Source organism: Plecotus auritus, assembly GCF_963455305.1.
Source record: "Plecotus auritus genome assembly, chromosome: 13".
Classification (NCBI taxonomy): domain Eukaryota; kingdom Metazoa; phylum Chordata; class Mammalia; order Chiroptera; family Vespertilionidae; genus Plecotus; species Plecotus auritus.
Genome location: NC_137779.1, coordinates 13363631 through 13382186, shown reverse-complemented (window position 1 = coordinate 13382186; position 18556 = coordinate 13363631). Strand labels below are relative to the sequence as shown.

The 18556-nt window shown below is 53.1% G+C and overlaps 1 protein-coding gene across 1 annotated transcript in view; it reads right to left on the bottom strand.

The window, feature by feature from the left end:
- Positions 1 to 4853: 4853 nt before the first annotated feature.
- Positions 4854 to 18556, bottom strand: part of MLXIP (MLX interacting protein) — a 49472-nt gene continuing 35769 nt past the window's right edge. The window contains exons 4-17 of the mRNA XM_080650671.1: positions 18171 to 18260; positions 17727 to 17768; positions 17188 to 17359; positions 16368 to 16457; positions 15699 to 15790; positions 14104 to 14758; positions 13505 to 13623; positions 13208 to 13388; positions 12694 to 12821; positions 12009 to 12110; positions 11803 to 11930; positions 11527 to 11650; positions 9707 to 9836; positions 4854 to 9107 (exon numbers count right to left, since the gene is read on the bottom strand). Coding sequence (XP_080506797.1) covers positions 8986 to 9107; positions 9707 to 9836; positions 11527 to 11650; positions 11803 to 11930; positions 12009 to 12110; positions 12694 to 12821; positions 13208 to 13388; positions 13505 to 13623; positions 14104 to 14758; positions 15699 to 15790; positions 16368 to 16457; positions 17188 to 17359; positions 17727 to 17768; positions 18171 to 18260 — 2175 coding nt within the window. The 3' untranslated portion in view covers positions 4854 to 8985. The remainder of the gene's footprint in view (positions 9108 to 9706; positions 9837 to 11526; positions 11651 to 11802; positions 11931 to 12008; positions 12111 to 12693; positions 12822 to 13207; positions 13389 to 13504; positions 13624 to 14103; positions 14759 to 15698; positions 15791 to 16367; positions 16458 to 17187; positions 17360 to 17726; positions 17769 to 18170; positions 18261 to 18556) is intronic.

The following is an 18556-nucleotide window of genomic DNA, read 5'->3' as shown; positions in this document are numbered from 1 at the left end:
GGGAGGAGATGCAGACGAGATTAAGAGTTTAGATTGTTTGAAAAAGGGATAGGTGTTAGGAAGCTGACAGCTCTTTCCTGGCCATATAGCCCAGAATCCAGGAAGGTTCTGTTAGGACAAACTCAACGCTGACCTGTACAGCTGTGTCCTCGACATGGAATGGGACTACAGTCAATGACATTTCAGAGGAAGAATTTACAACATGGGATTTGATGAATGAAAAAGGAGCGGTAAGTGACTAGAAACCCACACTTCTAGTCATGTTGTTCATGTTGACTAATGTCACCCCAATAAATTTAAATAAAAATTAAAAAGGGGGGGCAGGCAGGATGCTGCCAGGAAAGGAGAATCAGAAGGACTCCAGGATATTAAAAAGGAGAATGGTCTTGGCTGTGGTGTTAATAAAATCTGAGGCCGAAACCGGTTTGGCTCAATGGATAGAGCGTCGGCCTGCGGGCCGAAGGGTCCCAGGTTCGATTCCGGTCAGGGGCATGTACCTTGGTTGCGGGCACATCCTCAGTGGGAGGTGTGCAGGAGGCAGCTGATCGATGTTTCTCTCTCATCGATGTTTCTAGCTCTCTATCCCTCTCCCTTCCTCTCTGTGAAATATCAATAAAATATATTTTAAAAATATAAAAAAAATAAAAATAAATAAAATCTGAGAAATTTGGACCTAGCCAGTATGGCTCAGTGGCTAGAGCGTTGGCCTGCGGACTGAAGGGTCCTGGTTCGATTCTGATCAAGGGCTCAATCCCCAGTAGGGGGCATGCAAGAGGCAGGTGATCAATGAATCTCTCTCATCGTTGATGTTTCTCTCTCTCCCTCTCCCTTCCTCTCTGAAATCAATAAAAACATATTTTTAAAAATAACTGAGAAATTTGGAAGAAGGTATGACTTGTTGGGAATGGGGAAGAAGGCAGGGAAGAGAGGTGACGAATAGCTAAGTAGCTAACATGATAGGTTCGGGGCCATTTCATCCTTACAGCAACCCAGTGGGGGAAGTGTATCGTTAGCCACATTTTACAGATGAAGACTTTCTGGTCCAGACAGGTTGTTGCTGCCCCAAAGCAGCCAGGAGCCAGATAGTGGAGTTTGGTTTTTGTCTAAATGCAACAGGAAGTCCCTGGAAGTTAAAGCAGGGGAAGAACACAGTGCATCTTAAGTGACTTTAAAAAGCTGACTCTAGCTCTGTGGCGACAATGGACAGCAGCGAAGGGTGGAACCTAGAGGATGGTGCTGTCAACGGACCAGGCGATGAGACGACGGCGTATGGATTACTGTGATGGCAGTGCAGTGGGAGGAGCGCTGGACCTGTGATTGTTTTGGAGGCAACACTGACTAACGGCAGAAAGTGAAGAAAAGAAGAAGTGAGGGTGATGTGTGAATTTGTATCTTGAGCAGTGGGGAATCAAGATGCAGGTTTGGGGATGTCTCAGTTTGGGCAGGCGAGATTGAAAGTCAATGAAAGGCTGGTTAGAAGTAAAGAGACTCGGAAGAAACTTGAGTGGACAGGAATGAGTCAAATGGAAGAGAAGAAGAGATAACTTTTCAAGGGACAGAAGTGATAATGCAGGAAAAAGCCCCAGTGGGAAGATGGGGACCCACCGGCTGCGTGCATGGTGACTTAGATTTGTGACCCTTTCTGCCCGTGGAAAGTGCTCTCCTGTGGGCTTTTCCCCTTTGCCTGGCTCACCCTGCTTGTCCTGCTCAGGTGTCACCTACCATGGGGACATTCCTGATCCCCTTCCAGGCCTGGTTCCTGCCCTGCCTCACGCTCCCCATGCTTACCCCATCACTCACAGGTTTTGTTGGGTCTCCAATACAGTCCCTGTCGGGTTCCCTGAGCTGAGTGCAGATTCCACTTTCAGCTCACACTCCTTGATCAAAGACTGGAGGAAAGAGCGAAAAATTGGGTAAACTCGTGGCGGGTGTTGTGGGCGGAGGTACAGTATGGGTCATTCAGTTACACCGATGGGTGGGCTGGGGACTCAGGAGACACCGGCGGGTTGGAGTCTGGGCTTCAGAGGCAGGTGAGGGGCAGGTGGGAAAGACTGTAATCCCTGTCACCCAGGCTCCACGGCCCCCACAAACCTGTAATGGAAACAACGAGCCCTGCTGGGTCACTTCCCCCAGGAGCGAAAATCAGTCAGACTAGATGAAGAGATTAGGTTGTTCGCCGTACCATACCCATTGAGGCAGGAAAGTAGACGCTTATCTTAGAAAGCTTTTTCCCTTTTTTAAAAAAGGGTTTTCTAGCTAATAATTCGGTGAAACAGAAAAATCTGATCAATCAGAACTCCCCATTCCCCAGGTTTCTCATGAACTGTGACTTTGTAGCTTTTCACAGGAGCCTTTCCGTGACCAACATGGCAGGCGTATATGCAACGCTGGAAATGGCACTAAGAACACATTTACTGTTCACAGGAGAAAGCCACACCGTCTCTGGGGTTTGCTTCAAAATAATGGGGCGGGGGTGGGTGGGGTGCATATACGACAGGATTGGCCCTCAGTGGATCACTGTGAAAACAGATGAATGGGCCCGCGGTTCATTGCACTGTTCTACTTCTGTGGATGCTGGAGATGGTCTGAAATAAAAAGATAAAAAAGCGCACTTACTGAAATTTAGGACAAGTGCAATCACACCACCCCAGAGGCTCAATTTAGATGCTGACATGCCTAAAAGAGCTACTGGAGAAGGTAAGTTCTGTTCTGTAGAATTGAGTCCACATCCGAGGTGAGGTGCCTTTAAATGCCACTTAAGAGAGTTCTTATCCTATCTAAACCTAACTATGAAATTACAGCCTCAATTATGAAACTCGACTTTTTATATTCAGTATGTAGTCGTACGAGTCAATCTCGAAACCTTGTTCCACACCTCGTCAGTGTGACATCTCACACCCTATTCACCCCTTCTGTCCCTGACTTCTGACCTGGCCGCACCCCCTGCATCTGATGCGGAGGAGACATGAATAGTCTTGGACTTTTCCAAGCTCACATTGACTGTAAGATAGATTGTGAAGCAGAATGGGGTGAACGTTATGATGTGAACTGGTTGCAAAATGATGGTGCCATGGACTTGGGTTAGGGTTAGGGCAGTGGGGATAGAAAAGTGGGTAATGACCTTGAAACAAACTTAAAAGACAAACTTGATAGGGCTTGGTGTTGGGGGAGGGGAAGGAGAGAGGGGGGCATCAAAGATAGTGCTGGGATTTGGAGCATGGAGAGCCCATTGACAAGATAAAAAGTGACCCTTCAGCCTTCTCACTCTGACCCATGTCACCTTGACTGTTGCTTCCTCTATGAAATGGGAATAACCAGACCATCAACTTGAGAAGCGTCCACAGGTATGGATGTCCCTGCGGTGGCTCCCCGCCTGAGAGAGGGACGGGAATCACTTGTGCATTAGCCACACTCCCTCTAGACACTCTCTGCGCCTCCCTTCCCAGCCCATCCGAACTCTATTTCTCCAAATTATGCCCAAGCATCTTCCTTACTTAACACGGAGCTGGGCTCAAAAACTTAAAAAGATCCAGACAGACACCGGCTGCTTAGCTCATTGGAAGTCGAGCTCCCTGTGGCTGGAAGGAGTCCACGTGCCACTCACCTCTCTCCAGGGTCCCGACCCTCAAAGCCCCACATCTTGTTTTGTGTCATGAACTTCTTTTCCTTGGGGGAGGTCTTAGGGTTTGATCAGACAAGAACCTGTATAGCAAACTTCTGCATTTTAGTCAAGAGATACAGATCTGGGCAGTTGGTACAAGCGCCACTCAACTCTGCCCGCCTGGTGAGTTCACGGGCAGAATCTGTCACACTGGGTGTGGGGTACCGGCCCCTTTGGCGGAGGCCTCTCTGTAGAGCCACTGCCTTTCTGGAGACACCTCCAGAACCCCACCCACCTCAGCCTCTGTCCTCACCCCAATGCCTCCACTGCAGGCGGCATCCCCACCTCCAGGCCAGGAGCGCACAGCCAGGCGGCACTCTGCCTGCTCTCCTTTCACTGGCTCCCCATAGACCAGCCTTGGGCAAACTACGGCCCGCGGCCGGATCTGGCTGTTCGATCCGGTTCTCTTGCTCTCCCCTCCGCTCCTTTACTTTGAATTTATATTAGTTCACACAAACACTCCATCCATGCTTTTGTTCCAGCCCTCCGGTCCAATTTAAGAACCCATTGTGGCCCTCGAGTCAAAAAGTTTGCCCACCCCTGCCATAGACCAACAGGGCAGCACTGAAGACCACACACCACGGGCGTTTCCAAAAAATACGGCTTTTTATTGTTTTGGATGTAAATGTAGTTTTCAAACTGCATTGTAGTGTTGAACACAGCTGGTGGAAACATGCTTCTCGACCAGTGACAGGGCTGTGCTCTGGGTGACGCGGGCCTGAGCGAGCCTCCGTGGGGGTTTATTTCCCAGACGGGGGTAACTGTCTCCTAAAGGAGCCCTGACACCATCGCCAAAGCTCCCAGCAGGAAAAAGCGAACCATTGCACAGGGAACGGGAACCGGGACAAGGTAAAGAGCGTGGTGTCTGGGCGGTGAGAGGGTTCATGTGTGGAGCAGCAGGCGGCATGGGGGAGGCTGTGCTCGGCTCCCTCGCGGGCACACAGCTGGGTTGGGTCTCCCAGGGCCGGGCCCTTCCTACCTTCTAACTGCAGGATGTAAACTCTATGGAAATGTATAAAACTTGATTTTCTCCCAACCCTGCACAGGCTCCGTTCTGGAGAGCAACATATCTCTGTTCAGAAACGCAGAAGAGAATTCTTCAAATCAGCGACGCCCAAGGTCGACTGTGGAACCAAAAGTTTGACTGGGAGGTGAAGGTGAATTTTGCTACATAATTGGAAAGGAATTTCACAAAAATAAAATTTAATTAACACACACACACACACACACACACACACACACACACACACACAGAGTCAAAGCCAACATTCAGTATAAAAAAGTTCCCTTTTTTCTCCAAGGCTGATTTTCACAAGCCCGACAAGGAAACGTGGTGAGCCCGGAGAGCCACGACCTCAGAAGAGAATCAGGCAGCTGACCCCTGGGGAGGGACTCGATGGGGGGGGGGTCCTAACGATTCTCCCTGTTCCTGGAGCCCCTCCAACCACAAAGACCTGCTGAGTGGGCCACGACCAAGGCAGCTCCTGAATGGTACAAACACGTCGAGCTTCCAAGCTCTTCCATCCTCCAGCCTCGCCCTCCTCTCTGTTTCCCTGTGTTCAGACGTGGGGAAAACCTTAATATATGAGGCACCGAGCCCGAGGCGGCTACATCAGGGTTCTCCCAGCTCCATCCCAGCCAGGTCCCACCAGGAACACTTTGCAAAGCTGAGTGTTGGGAGGGGGTGGGGGCGGGCAGTTCACCTACTGCAAAGAGCTTAATGGGAAGCAGGGAATCTCTGGGAAAGGCAACTCTCCCACCAGAGAGAAGAGCAGCCCCGCTTACACCCAGTCAGTGGGACAAAGACCATGGAGGGGCCAGGGGACCACCGGAGGGGAGGGGGCTGCTGAGTAGGAGGGGTGATGAGGCAATGCTCCAAGCCTGCCCGTCGGAGCCAGTGAGGTAAAAGAACTGAACTGAGGAGGCAAGGGCAGGCAGCGTCAGGCAGCGCGGGGCCTGGCCCATAGCACCCACCCCTTGCTCGCTGAGCGAGTCTGCTGGCCACGGTGGGGGGGCGGGGCTGACACACAGTACAGCCCTGCTCCATTCTGATGAGCTCTTGTTCAGCCAGAGAGCAAACACTTATGATCTTGAAAACAAGGACCCTGCTGCCCCAGGATTCATTTGGTGGGAAGCCAGGCCTCACAAGGAAGGAGGCCCAGCCTGAGAGGCAGCTGGGGTGGAGCCAGCCAGAACTGCACATGGAGACAGGGGTGTGTGACCCCTTTTGGAGGTGGCTGTGCTAGGAAGAGGCAATGAATGATGTCACCCACTACCACACCCCTTCACCTGGGATAGGACACCACGTTGGGGTCCCATGTCCTCTAAGAATCTAAGTTTATTTTTCTATTGGCCACAGCAAAAACACCTTTAGGCCCGACCTCTGGAAAGGTGAAATGGGGTCATGTCACAAGGACAGGAAGTGGAAAAGGTGGGTGCCCAAGGACACATATGCAACCTCAAGCCACAGCATGCTGGGGATTTCACTGCCCTGCCCCAGCCCCTCCTTCCGTCAGCACTAATTTCTGACGTGGGAACTGCTTCCCTGATGCTGTGAAAACCGCTGCAAAGCTGCGGGTCTGCCACAGGTTGGGGGCCTGCTGAGGGGTGACAGCTGGTGGGTAAGCCGCCTGGGACAGGAGGGACAGGCCTTTTCGCTTTCAGAAAGCCCCACAGCAGCCTCTGCTCGGTCCCTGCATCCCCACTCATTGTGAAAGAGTAAAGAGCAGTGCAGGGAGCTGATGGCCCAGAAAGATTTCACAAAAATACTTGCAGAATGTATGTACCAGACAGGATTTTTTCCCCTTTTCAGATTGATTTTCTCATTCTCCAAAGTGTCAGCATTTTTAAGTTTCTTTTATGGGAGTTGGACAGAGTGGGAGTGAAAATAAGTGTAAACAAACCACAGCCCCATGGTCAGTGTCTACTGGAGGCCGTTGGCAGACTGCCTCAGTTTCCCCATGCCCTGGCCGGGATCTAAGGATAGAGGTCAAGACGCCCCTGTGCTGGCCAGATTCATCAGGCAAGATTCAAAAACAAGAAAACCTGGAGGACAAGCAACAGTGTGTCTGCAGTAAGAGAAAAGCTTTGTGGCCCTACAGCCACGGTAATCGTGAGCACCAAGAGAAATGGATTTAAGTAAATACCTCAAACAAAAACATGCTACACAGACACACACCCTTCAAAGTCACACATAGCCTAACAGCCTTAAACAGGATCTGATCACTAAATCAGCAAAAGGGAGAGATGGAGAGAGGTAGGCCAACGACGCAAGAGGCCAATTTTATATCCCACTGAATTGGTTTTAGAAAAGGACTCCCAGCGAGGGGTGGGAGAAAGCTACAGATTTAGGAGGTCTAGGCTGGGCCAAGCACTGCGGCCACCCACGTGGTTTATGAAGGCACAGATCTGTGGAGGGGCCGAGCTCACGACCCTCCATGAGCCCTAACAGCTGCGAACGTTTCGAGTTTCCTTTTCCCCTTTGGCCCTAGGGGAGCCCTTACCACGGTGGTCTTCCCCTTTTGAGGGGACTTCATGTTTACCTGGGGGTAACGGTGGTTCTCTTACCACATCCCCGTGGAAATGAGGAACCAGCCCAGCCTCGTCTTGTGCTTGCCTCTCAGGAGAGGGATCCGAGGCCTGTAAACACGTGTTCTGAGGAGGCTGAGGGGGTGAAGCATAGACCAGGGGGCCGGTGACAGGTTAGTGACCTGCAGCAGAGGTGGTGGTGCGGACGGCCACAGGGGGAAGAACCCCCATCCAGCCTCCACCACCCAAGGCTGAGGCAGGGCTGGCCGCCCTCTGAGCACCTTCCTCAGTCCTCCAGGAACCAGGGGGAGCCTCCTAATGGATCAGAACCTCAGGAGGTAGCCGTGGTCCCCCCTCACATGGCTCCTGGGCCCCCTCAAAGCCCACCAGCTCTCCTGGCCTGCCCAGCACTGCCCATCTCCACCTCTGGCGGGAGAAGAAAGAGCCAGCTGGCCCTCTGAACTTCACAGCAGGACGATAAAAGCACATTCTTTCAACCAGAAGGTGCCTTTGGCCGGGCCAGGCTTCCTGGGTGTTAGAGCGCCCTTCACCCGCAGCTACTCTTGCAGACACAGCAAGGACTGGCCCAGACCACCCTCCTGCCACACCTTCCTCTGGACCCTCCACTGCAATCCCCATACCTGGAAACAACCCGGTGCCCTAGGGGGACCTACCCCCCCACCCCCACCCCCCGCCACCTCATCAACTCTGAGTGCAGTTCTTTACTATCTGATCTGGGCGACGTCTGGACAGCTGAGGCTGGCCAGGAATTCTGCCTGTCGACATTCAATTGCTTCCTCCAAACAGGACAGGACAGCCTTTGGGTGTGGTGACCTCTTTGGTCCGAGAACCGTTCCGGTTTGAGGCTCCTGGGTGAGCAATGCAGACAAGATGACCAGGCTGGTGGAAACACCCTGGAGCCTGGCCTTTCGAATGCTGCACCCAAAGGGCCACGTGTGCCCGTCAGTCACTGCTGGCGTGTCGGAGGCTGAGTGTGGAAGCCGGTGGAGGACAAGGTGGAAAGGCCACTCTGAGAGCTGATACCTGGCAAAGCCTTGGACCAAGTCCACGCCACCATTCCCATCAGCGGCGCTGGGGGTGCTGCCCGCCACAACAAGTGGAGCCAAATCAGAACAGGTCACAGGCCACCCAGGAGGGTCTCCAAGCCAGAGCAGCAGCTTCGCATTGTTTGTGCTTTCCTTTTTGTCCTCGTGCATTCACACCCTCTGCTTTTGCACACGTGAGTCCGGGGTTTGCCAGGTAGCTGGCCATGAGAAAGCCTGAGCAGCTGTCCAATCTGTCTACAGGTCAGAGTCTGGGGGAGGAAGGAAACTGTCTTCCTACCACCCCAGGATGGGCCAGAGCAGGCAGGGAATCATCCAGAGACAACTGCCAGGACGCAACAGACAGGGACTGGGCAGGGTCCTGTACGTTTTCTAATTCCAGGAGCAGGCGTTGCCTGCTCGTGCCCACCTACTTCCGTGGGCCTGGCAGACCAGCAGGACAGGAATGAACTGTGGTGTTTCCCTGTCTGGGCTGCCCCAAGGGCAGCGGAGGTTGTGACTGAGGTCGCTGAGTGAGAGCTGACAGCAAGGAGCTCCCAAAGATGGACTATTGCTGTTGGCAGGACCCGAACCTGCTTCAGACCTGAACGCAGCATTTGAGCAGCCCCGGGGGCTGGCGGAGTTGGAGGGAGGCCCTGAGGCTCTGCGTCAGGAGAGGCGTGGGATGCAGCCTCCTCTCCACAGGCAGGGAAGGGTCTTCTGGCATCCTGTGCGGCACGTGCCGGCTAAGCACTAAGACTCCCCCGACCTCTTGCCACGTCTGGTGACAGCCTCCGCGGCCTGCTTTGGCAGCTGGGACGGGTCTGTCAGAATGGAGGTGGTGGTGCTCAGATGCCGGAGGGTGCTCAGCACCACTGGAAGACAGGAGGGGGAGTTAGCCCGAAGACACGGTGCAGGCGGCCGCTTTGAGTCCCACCACGGATAGTATGCACACGTGGCCTTACGTGTACAACCATCGTGTGACTCTCATGCATGCCAAAGGAGGAGAGGGACACCAGGACAGCCCCTCTGCCTTTAAGGCAGCTCTCCGAATCCTATCCATAGCCTGCAGATAGGTGGAGAGGCCTAAGCTCTTCCGGCTTGTTCACCGGTGTTACTACCACTTCTCTATAACCTTAACATATAGACATAGCTTTGTTAGTTGTAAGAATTAAACAAGGAAACATTTGAAAGGGCCAGCAAATAGGAAGAGCTCAATAAACATAAGCTGGATCTGATCAAACTGACACAGTGAAGCCACAGAAAGGCGCTGGGAAGGTCTGCTCCCTGCCCTGCCATTGGCATAACTAGCTCAGGGCTCCGCACAGCACCATCCTCATGCCCGGGCCCTGTCTGCATGGTTGCTTAAGAGTGTGGCCTGGGTTTTCTGCAGCCTCAAGGGTCCTCGTCTCTCCGGCACTAACACGGAGGTGACAGCCTCCAACCCCACCGCCCTGTGCAGCACCTCACTCACTTGGCCTGAGGATGGGCAAGGAGCAGCGCTGGTCCAGCCAGGACAGCGCCGTCCGGTGCAGTTCTTCCAGGCTGCTGGTGGACACCATCCCCTTGAAGGACTCGAACAGCGGCTTGATGATGATACTGAACTGCAGGGCACATGGGTTAAAGAAAAGGTAAGCGAGGGTGCAGGCCTGTTCCCTTGGGGCGGGCAAGTAATTGTGCACAGATAGTTGAATGACAGACATCTGGATGAGGTAAGCGTGCCCTTCCGTTCGCCTAAGATGCTCCTATTGAACTGTACTGACCCCCATCACTGCCCGGCCTTCTGGCTAAGACCAAGTGTAACTAGAACTAATCACTGAGCAGGCTGGAGGCAGGGACAGAAGCGTTTTTTTGGTCTGGAATGGATCCTGGTGCAATGACGTGAACACAACATACGTATACAAATGCTCGTTGCCTAATGACAGGGTTACATCTTGATAAAGCCATAAGTAAAAAATGCATTTATTACACCTAACTTACGGAACATCATACTTTAGCCCAACCTACCTTGAACATGCTCAGAACATTCACAATAGCCTACAGTTGGGTAAACTCATCTCACACAGTGATTTTCAACCTTTTTCATCTCATGGCATACATAAACTAATTAAATTCTGTGGCATACCAAAAATTTAGAGATATAAATATATTTTTGCCTGACAAAAAAGTGGGGTAGAATTCTGATTATTTGTGTTGGCTGTTGTCATTTTTTAAATTTGACAATCTAAGGGAAAAGAGATCAGTGCCCCTGACAAAATAGTCAAGTATTGCATGTTTTAAAAATTCTTGCAGTGCCCAGGCTGGTTTGGATCAGTGGATAGAGTGTTGGCCTACAGACCGAAGGATCCTGGGTTCGATTCCGGTCAAGGGCATGTACCTCGGTAGCAGACTCCTCCCCGGCCCAGGCCCTGGTCGGGTCTCGAGCAGGAGGCAACCAATCAATGTGTTTCTCTCACATCAGTATTTCTCTCTGTCTTTCCCTCTCTTCCACTCTCTTTAAAAATCAGTGGAAAAATATCGAGGATTTAAAAAAAATTCTTGTGGCACATGGGTTGAAAATCACTGATCTAACACAAAGCCCATTTTATAATAAAGCATTGACTATCTCATGCAATTTACTATTTGTATCACTTTTGTACCATCCTAAAGTTGAAAATCCCATCTAGCATTGTAAGTCCAGACCCGTCTGTCACACCCAAGGTTGAGGCAGTGGCCAACCCAGAGGCTGAGTAGTGGCTGGGTGGGCAGTGAGAAGGCAGGAGCCAACCCCTGAAAGGGCCATCTGGAAGGCCAGCCAAGGGAGGCCTTGGCCGCAGAGACAGGGCCCAGCACACAGGTAAGTGCCTAATGACAGCATTCAAGGCCTGGGGTACATACTCAGGGAGCAGCCTGGAAGGAACTGGTTTCAAACCCAGGCTCTGCCACTTGGTTTTGTGAGCCTGATCTCTCACCTGTCACCTGGTACACCCCCCCCCCCCCAACAAAGAACAAGCTGGCTGCAGGGACGTGTTAGGCTAGAGGCCACTTCCTTCTACAAGTGGCTCTTGTCTTTATTCCTCAAGGACCCAGAGAGCAATGCTGGCCTGTTCTGCCGACCCCGAACAGTGGCCAACGATAGCCCCAATCCACGTCTCGGGCCTGGCCCCGCTCTCTCAAGGAGAAAACTGACCTTGTTGTTTCACAAGCTGAATGACAGCCATTATATGAGAATCTTTCTAAAGGACTAGAGTGTTGATGTCTGCTGTTTTGGTGCCCTGGTTTGGAGTGGGGTGGGCAAAAGAAACCCAAGGATACAATCCAGAACTTCCAATTCTGCAGGGTCCGGCTCTTCACATATTCATCAAACATGTCTGTCATGTGATCAAACTGGCGCCGGGTGACGGGGACTCCTGTGGCAGGGAGCAGCTGCTGGCAGGAGCTGCAATGACAGGAAGAGTCAGAGGAAGCTTGGAGCAGCCGGTGACAAATACGGACCCCGGGGGCACCGAATGGGCAGGAGGATCCTGCCTGTGTGGCGCACATGTGAGGACTGGACACCGCCCGAGCCTCCATGATGTGCCCCCGCCTCACATGATGGTGGCGTTGAGCTCCTCAATCTCATCCCGCAGTCGCCGTGCCTCCTCCTGCATCTGGCTGCGCTCTTGCTGCAGCTTGGTGATGTACTCCACTGTCTTCTGCAGAGTGATGGCATGGCTGGTCTGCAGGCGGGTGTGGGGTCAGAGCAGCGCCCATGCCCCAGGACCAAGCTCCCCACCCAACGCCCCCAGGCAACTCACCAGCTTAGAGTTATTAGAGATCAAACTGTTCAGGGTGTCAAAGCCCATCTTGATGTTGAAGCGCCTCTTTTGCTCGGCTGAAATGTGCTTCATCTGCCGGTTCTGTTGGGAAACCGACGTATCACTGTGACATGGGGTGCGCTGCAGGCCACCTCCCCTCATCCCTCCTCCCTCCTCCCCACCCTCTCAACCTATTGCTGACTGCTGGGGGCAGACTGGACCCTGTGGCCGGGCTAGAGAGCTAAGTGGAAGGAGCGGTGACAGGAAGCTGAAAGGCTCCAGCAGGAGCCAGGAGAGGACAGGATGGGACTCTAGAAAACCACCCCTGAAGCATGGAGTGTGGCAAGGACTTCAAAGTCCTGGCAAGAAACAAACACTGCCAGTCTAGCACTTCCCAGCCACCTGCAAACCTCTCCTGTCCCTACAGCTGACACTTTCTGCCACATTACAGGACTCAATGTTGCTCCCACAGGCCATTCAGTGGGTCAGGGGTGGAGAAAGAGGGCTTAATATCAAAATTAAAGGTGCTGACACCCACACTTCCGAGGCTACCTCAGCCTGGGGAGCACCAGCCGAGCCATGGCTCTCCTTTCCAGTGTGCCCCTCGTAAGGGTGTGGCTGTCCCAAAGGTCCTTGCCTCCCCATCCTTCCTAGGGAACAGAGACCCGAAAGAGACATGTGGTACCTTTAACACAGCCACATTTTTAGAATCTGCAGAGTATTTCCCTGAGCAGTTGTTCTGGGGAGATTGAGGACTGGGGCTGTGTTCTGAAGCACACGGAGAGGCCTGCCCGGAGTTTGGGCCATCACGACCTGAGAAGAACAGAGACCCTGCTTAGGGACAGGGCCGGAGAGGGGGCTCGGCCAGGCTGTGCCTGCCACAGTCCTCACACACGAAGGGAACACCCAGCAAGTCCCAAGACGCAGAAACCCATCTTCAGCCTCCCACAGTGGCCCCCAAGCAAAAACCAAAGAATCATGCTGCAGCATGCCTGCTGCTTTTCTGCTCCTGGGCTTTATCCTGCCTGCATTGCTCACTTTCCCAGCCTGGGCCACCAGAAGGCTTATGAGACCTCGCTGCTCAACCTGTAAGCCCAGGCTCAATCCTGGGGCACCCATGGGGGCCTCCCCAATCCAGGAGTGGGCCAGCTCATTTCACTCACAAAGTCCCAACTGTCCCAGCCACAGTGACCACTCACCAGAGCCCACAACAGCGCTCTGGGGACTGGCCCCGTGCAGTGGGGCCTGCTCGCCCTTCACTAGGGAGTCTTGCACTGAGCTTGCAGAGAAGAGCCGGGAGATGGGGCCGGGCTGGCTGCTTGTGACGTGGCCCAGGTCTGTCACCAGGATGCTGCTGTGGAACTCTGTGACTCCAGGAGCCTGGGGTGACACAAGAGAGAGGGGTCACTCCTGACGACCATTATGTTGGGCGAGGGCCGCCCAAGAACAGGCCATGCTGCGGGTTTAAGGATGCTGAGGTCTGTCCAGGCCCTCACCCTGGCGATGGGAGCAGGCGTGATGACCACATTGGACTGGGACACGGTTGAAGCCAACATTCCTTCTCTCTTCAGAGGGCCTGTCATGATCACTGCTTGTGGCCGTCCTGAGAAGGCAGCTGCCAGAACAAGAAGGTGAGGGGGAGGCCCCAAGCCATGGGGACCTGCTCTCAACGCTGATGCTAACCCCGGGACTGGCCAAGCCACAATGGGGTCCCCCAGGAGAAAGATGGGACCCTTTGGCTGCCACTGAGACATAGCTTTCCTCACCACAGGGCACAGAAAAGACAAAGCCACCAAGGCCCTTGACATGTTTTTGTAATTTCCCTTTGAAGAGGACAGATCACAGACCCAGGAAAGAGATGATCAGGACCATGTGTTTTCCAACTGGATTGAGACTAATTTTAAAGGAACAACACAGAACACAAAACAGACTAGAGCAATCACGTGCAGTATTTCACTTTTTTTCACATCATAATGTGTGTGTGTATGTGTGTGTGTGTATGTGTGTGTGTGATGAATATGCAAGCCTTGGGGCCAAGGGAATATCCCGGGGGGTTGGGGGGGGGGGTCAGACTCCAGCTTCCCTCCCCACTCACCTTGAGCAATGCAAGCATTCTTCAATACCAAGGACACAGGCTCTGGTTTGGGAGCAGGCACTATTTTGGGGGGCTGCTTGGGCCTCCCTCCAGTCAAGGATACAGGTTTGGGATGCACAAAAGTTAAACGGGGTTGCAGAGGCCCAACAGCTGGCTGCTGAGTGGCTGGAGACAGTGCCAGGCCACAGGGGGATGCTGAGGGGGTGGGGTGGCGAGTTGTGATGATAAGGCCCTGGCTCTGGCTGAAGGTGGTGGCAGAGGCATCGTGCGTGAGAGTGGTGGAAGCCGTGTGGGTAATGACAGCGGGGGACTTGTTGGCTCCAGAAAACTTCTGTGGCTGCAGGAAGGTGGGTGGGGTTGGGGGGTTCAGGGGGTTGGCAGAAGGAGGGACTAGTGGCACAGCAGGGGGAGCTGGCACCGGGGTGGGGCTGGGCGAGAGCACAGGCATGGTGAACACGGGGAGGAAAGGCTGTGGGACACTCAGTGTGGGCGTTGAGGGACCAAAGTCTGAGGGCTGGATAAAGGGGTTCTCAGGCTGGGAAGTGCGTTCACAGCCTGGCCTATCTGTGGGGTCCAGGGCAGTGGCTGCGGGGGATGCGATGAGACTGTCAGGGAGGCTCACGGTGGGGAGAGAGGTGGTGGACAGGATGCTCTCCTGAGAAGGGAAGAGAAAGGAGGAAAAAATACTGGGATCACACAACTCGCCATCACTTTCTGGTGCTACTCTCCACAAAGTCCAACAATGTCTGCCGGGCACCTGAGATGAACCCCTGGACAGAGGGACAAAGGCGCTTCTCCCATCCCATTACTGCTGATCTGGGGGATGGATCTTTGTCTCCCAGATGTCGACAGGGGTCTTGTTTCCCTTAGAAACTAAATGATAACACAGGGCTCAGACAAAGTGACTGTCTGCACACAGTTGGCTCTCAGCCTGGGAATATCTTGTTTCTGAAGTCCAGCAGGGGTCCCCAAAAGTCCCTGCCATCTTCTGTTACAGAGCAGAGGCAGCCTGGATCCCAGCTGCTCATGGGGTTCCCTCAGGACAGTTTCGTGTATCAACTTCCAGAGAGGTCACCTCTTCCTAAAAGGGAAACACTATAAGGAATCAACTACTCAGATCTCAATCTCTTCAGAGGAAATTCTTCCCAGAGCCAGATGGGAGAAGATGGGCCAGGTTACTGGTGTCTCACTGCACACAGGCACCAGCCTGAGAGCCCCTTCAGGGCAAAAGGCCGGGCCTCACTCGGTAACCAATCTCCGGTGATTGCTGAGTAAAAACTAAAAGAAATAACAGAACTTCTTTTCATTAGCAACCCACATTTTTCTTCGCTGTCTTGCTTACTTTGTCTTAAATGGTCAGAACAGAGCTCACTGCACACAGGTTACCTGGAGCCTTAGGTAGGAGTATATGTTTATGGAGTCAGTCTCCCATCATGTGAATCTCCAGGATGCTTTCAAGGGGGCGGCTAGCATAATTTCTTGCGATCTAGCAGCCCCTAGCACTTTGCTCATGACTGTGTGGTCATGTCATTAGCCTCGCCATGTCTGCAGAGGTTTTATGACTAGCCCTGTGCCCCTCCCCCAGCTCCCTCTACCTGAGCAGGTGGGCTGTTGGGATCTGGTGCAGATGTTGAGGCAGGTGCAGACAGCATGGAGCCAAAAATGGAGCGGCTGGAAGAGAAGAGTTCTGAAAGACAACATCAAGGCTTTTGAGCTCCATGTGTCTGTCACTTCCGTGAATTAAAATGCAAACAAATCAGGCACTGAACCCCACCTTACCCAGAGGAATGCCATGACCAGAGGGCATTCCCCCTGAGGTAACTCTGCAGAAAGAGGCCCTCTGATTGGAACCACACCTGATGGCAACTAATGTGAGCTCTGAAATACTCCCAGGCCTGGAGTTTCACCAGCTCTTACAATGGTGGGAGCTCAAGAACCAGCTTTAACTGCAGGAAACTGTGGGGAGGTGGCCGTGTCGCTGGCGCCCTCTGCTGCCTAGAGGGAAAACTGCTCACAGTCATGGCCAAACCAGAGGCTCTTGAGACTGAGAATGAGAAGACCAATTCCCACGACAGCAATGCCCCAGAGACACTTGCAGACTTTGCAGCTACAACCAAAAAAGAAAGTAGTGCTGGGGAAATTCTAAGTCCTCCCTGCTTCCTTTCCCACTCTAACAGTCCCCTTTATGAAAGGGAAGCACCAGTCTGCTTTGTCCTGGGCGAAGGAGATGCAGGTGGCCATGCCCTCTCTGCTCATGTCCTCACCTTGGAAAGGTTCAAAAGTGTCCATGAAGTCCAGATTGGGCTGCAAAGGAATTAGCCCTGGCTGAATCATGTCTGCATTTCCCAGATGTGCTGTAAGGATCAGAGAGGAGACAGAGCAATGACTTTGCCTTCTCAAAGTTGTAGGAACATATGAAAGGCCTGGAATGAATCTCCCTGGTCCTGCTCAAATTCTAGATTTTTCCAAGAAGAAATGTAGGCAACTGGCTGGGATTTCTACCTTCTTGTGGATTCATGGCCATTCTCTATCCTCAGAATGCAGAAAAGAATGTGAGTTTTTGCAAGAAAGATAAATTGAGTATCAAGAACAGACACTCCCAGAAATCATGAACAGTTCTGCAGAGATCCCCCAACCCCTATTCCAATTCTCATTCTGTGGGCTCTTCCCTGACGGGTGAACCGGACAACCTCTCAAGCCAGATGAGAGGTCATGCCCAGGAGTGCTTCTCATCTTCTTCAGAGTGAGTCACAGGCCCTGTCGCTTGGGCTAGGCACACATCCTTTGCTAAGCGGACAGAATCAGAAATGTGAAACTAATTCAGATCAAACCCCCGCTGTTTCTCACAGTGATACCATGGGCCTGACAGCTCCTAGGTAGACTCAATTTGCAGTCCCCACCCACTCAATGCATGTGGCCGTCAGATGTCAATGAGGTTGGTCAATCTTCCTTCTTACCGCCTGCTCTAAACAAGTGACATGCAGCTGCTCAGAGATGGCCCTGAGGTGAAGCCTGCCCCAGGGAGGCCTGACAGAGAAGGAAACCAGCCAGGCACTCAAAGTCAGGGATCTGGGGGTGGGTTACCTATTTCCCGTGGGTTGGGCCAGGCCACCGGTGGGTGTGAGGAGAGTGTGGAGAAAAGTGTGTCGCTGAATTCTGACATGAGCATGTCTGTGTCCAGCAGTGGGTCCTCCTCCATTGGGACTGGGGTCTTCCATCCATCCCGATGTTTGTGCCAATAAAGCATGTCATCTTCCTACCGCCAACAGAGGGGATGGAGAAGTCGAACAGGTGATGGTGGACTCAGAGCTCCCAACCATGTTGTGCTGGGGACATATGCCCCCCTATTCTACAGAGCGGCAGGGGCTGCTGCAAAGAACGTGAGTGGGTGCAGAACTGAGGGGAGAAACCTCTGCAACCCACCCAGCAGAGAACTGACCCCTTTCCTCAGCCCTTCAATCCTTCATGTGAGAAGGCAGTGGCCCCTCCTTTAGCCACAGGGAGAGTCCATGTCCCCAACCTCCTCTGATGTGGGGCTCACTTGTCAAACCATCCAAGTTATTGCTGTTTCTTGTCAAAAGGGGGTTCCCTATGAGAGTCCTTACATCCCCAAGCTCCCTCACCTGGGCCAGGCTGGAGAGGTCCTCATCCTTGTGCTGCTGTAACTATGGAGGAAAGGAGACAAGCTGGTCACCCAGGGCCCCGGGAAGAGATGAGGCCCTCAGCTTCTCCTCCCTAAAAGAGTGTGGACTCCAGAGACATCTAGGCATCCTCTCTCTGGGTGGCAGGTGGGGAGAGAGCCCTGCTCCCTGCCACCCCCAGGCAATGCCCGGCAGAGGAGATTCCTGACCAGTGTTTGTGGATCAAAAAGCCTGTTCACAGATGGAGAAGCTGACAGTAAAGATCACGGCCACAGCAGGCCCATCACTCGGAAAGCTGGAACACTCGTTCCACGGGCAGCTATGGAGCTGCAGCCTCAGGGCCAGTGTTTGAATGCAGGACTCGGTCCCTTCCTTCCTCTGGGGCCACTTCCCCAACATGCTCTTTTTGGAGCCCAAGCCAGTTACCCTTTTCTTGAAGTAGGTTCTCCACTTGTGATATTCCCGGATCACGATCTCAATGCGGCTTTTCCAGTACTTCCCTTCTGTGGTGATGGCCTGTGAGAGAGAAGCAGGTCAGCAGGGAAAGATGGTGCCGTGGTACGTCAGCAGAAGTCACCCAGGAACAGAGCCATGTCTGACGCCGGGTTGGAAGTCAGCCTGGGCAATCCAGCTCGCAGCCCGCCATGGTCCTAGATTTCATTCACAAAGTGTGTCCCCCTCTTCTGGGCTGCAAGTGGCCTCTAATTAAAGATGCAATAGCCAAGGGGGGCTTCGGCAGCATGGGTCCTGAGGGTCTGGATTGGATGGGGTCAGATAGAATGCTCCATCTGGGTGCTGAGGAGCCCTACAGA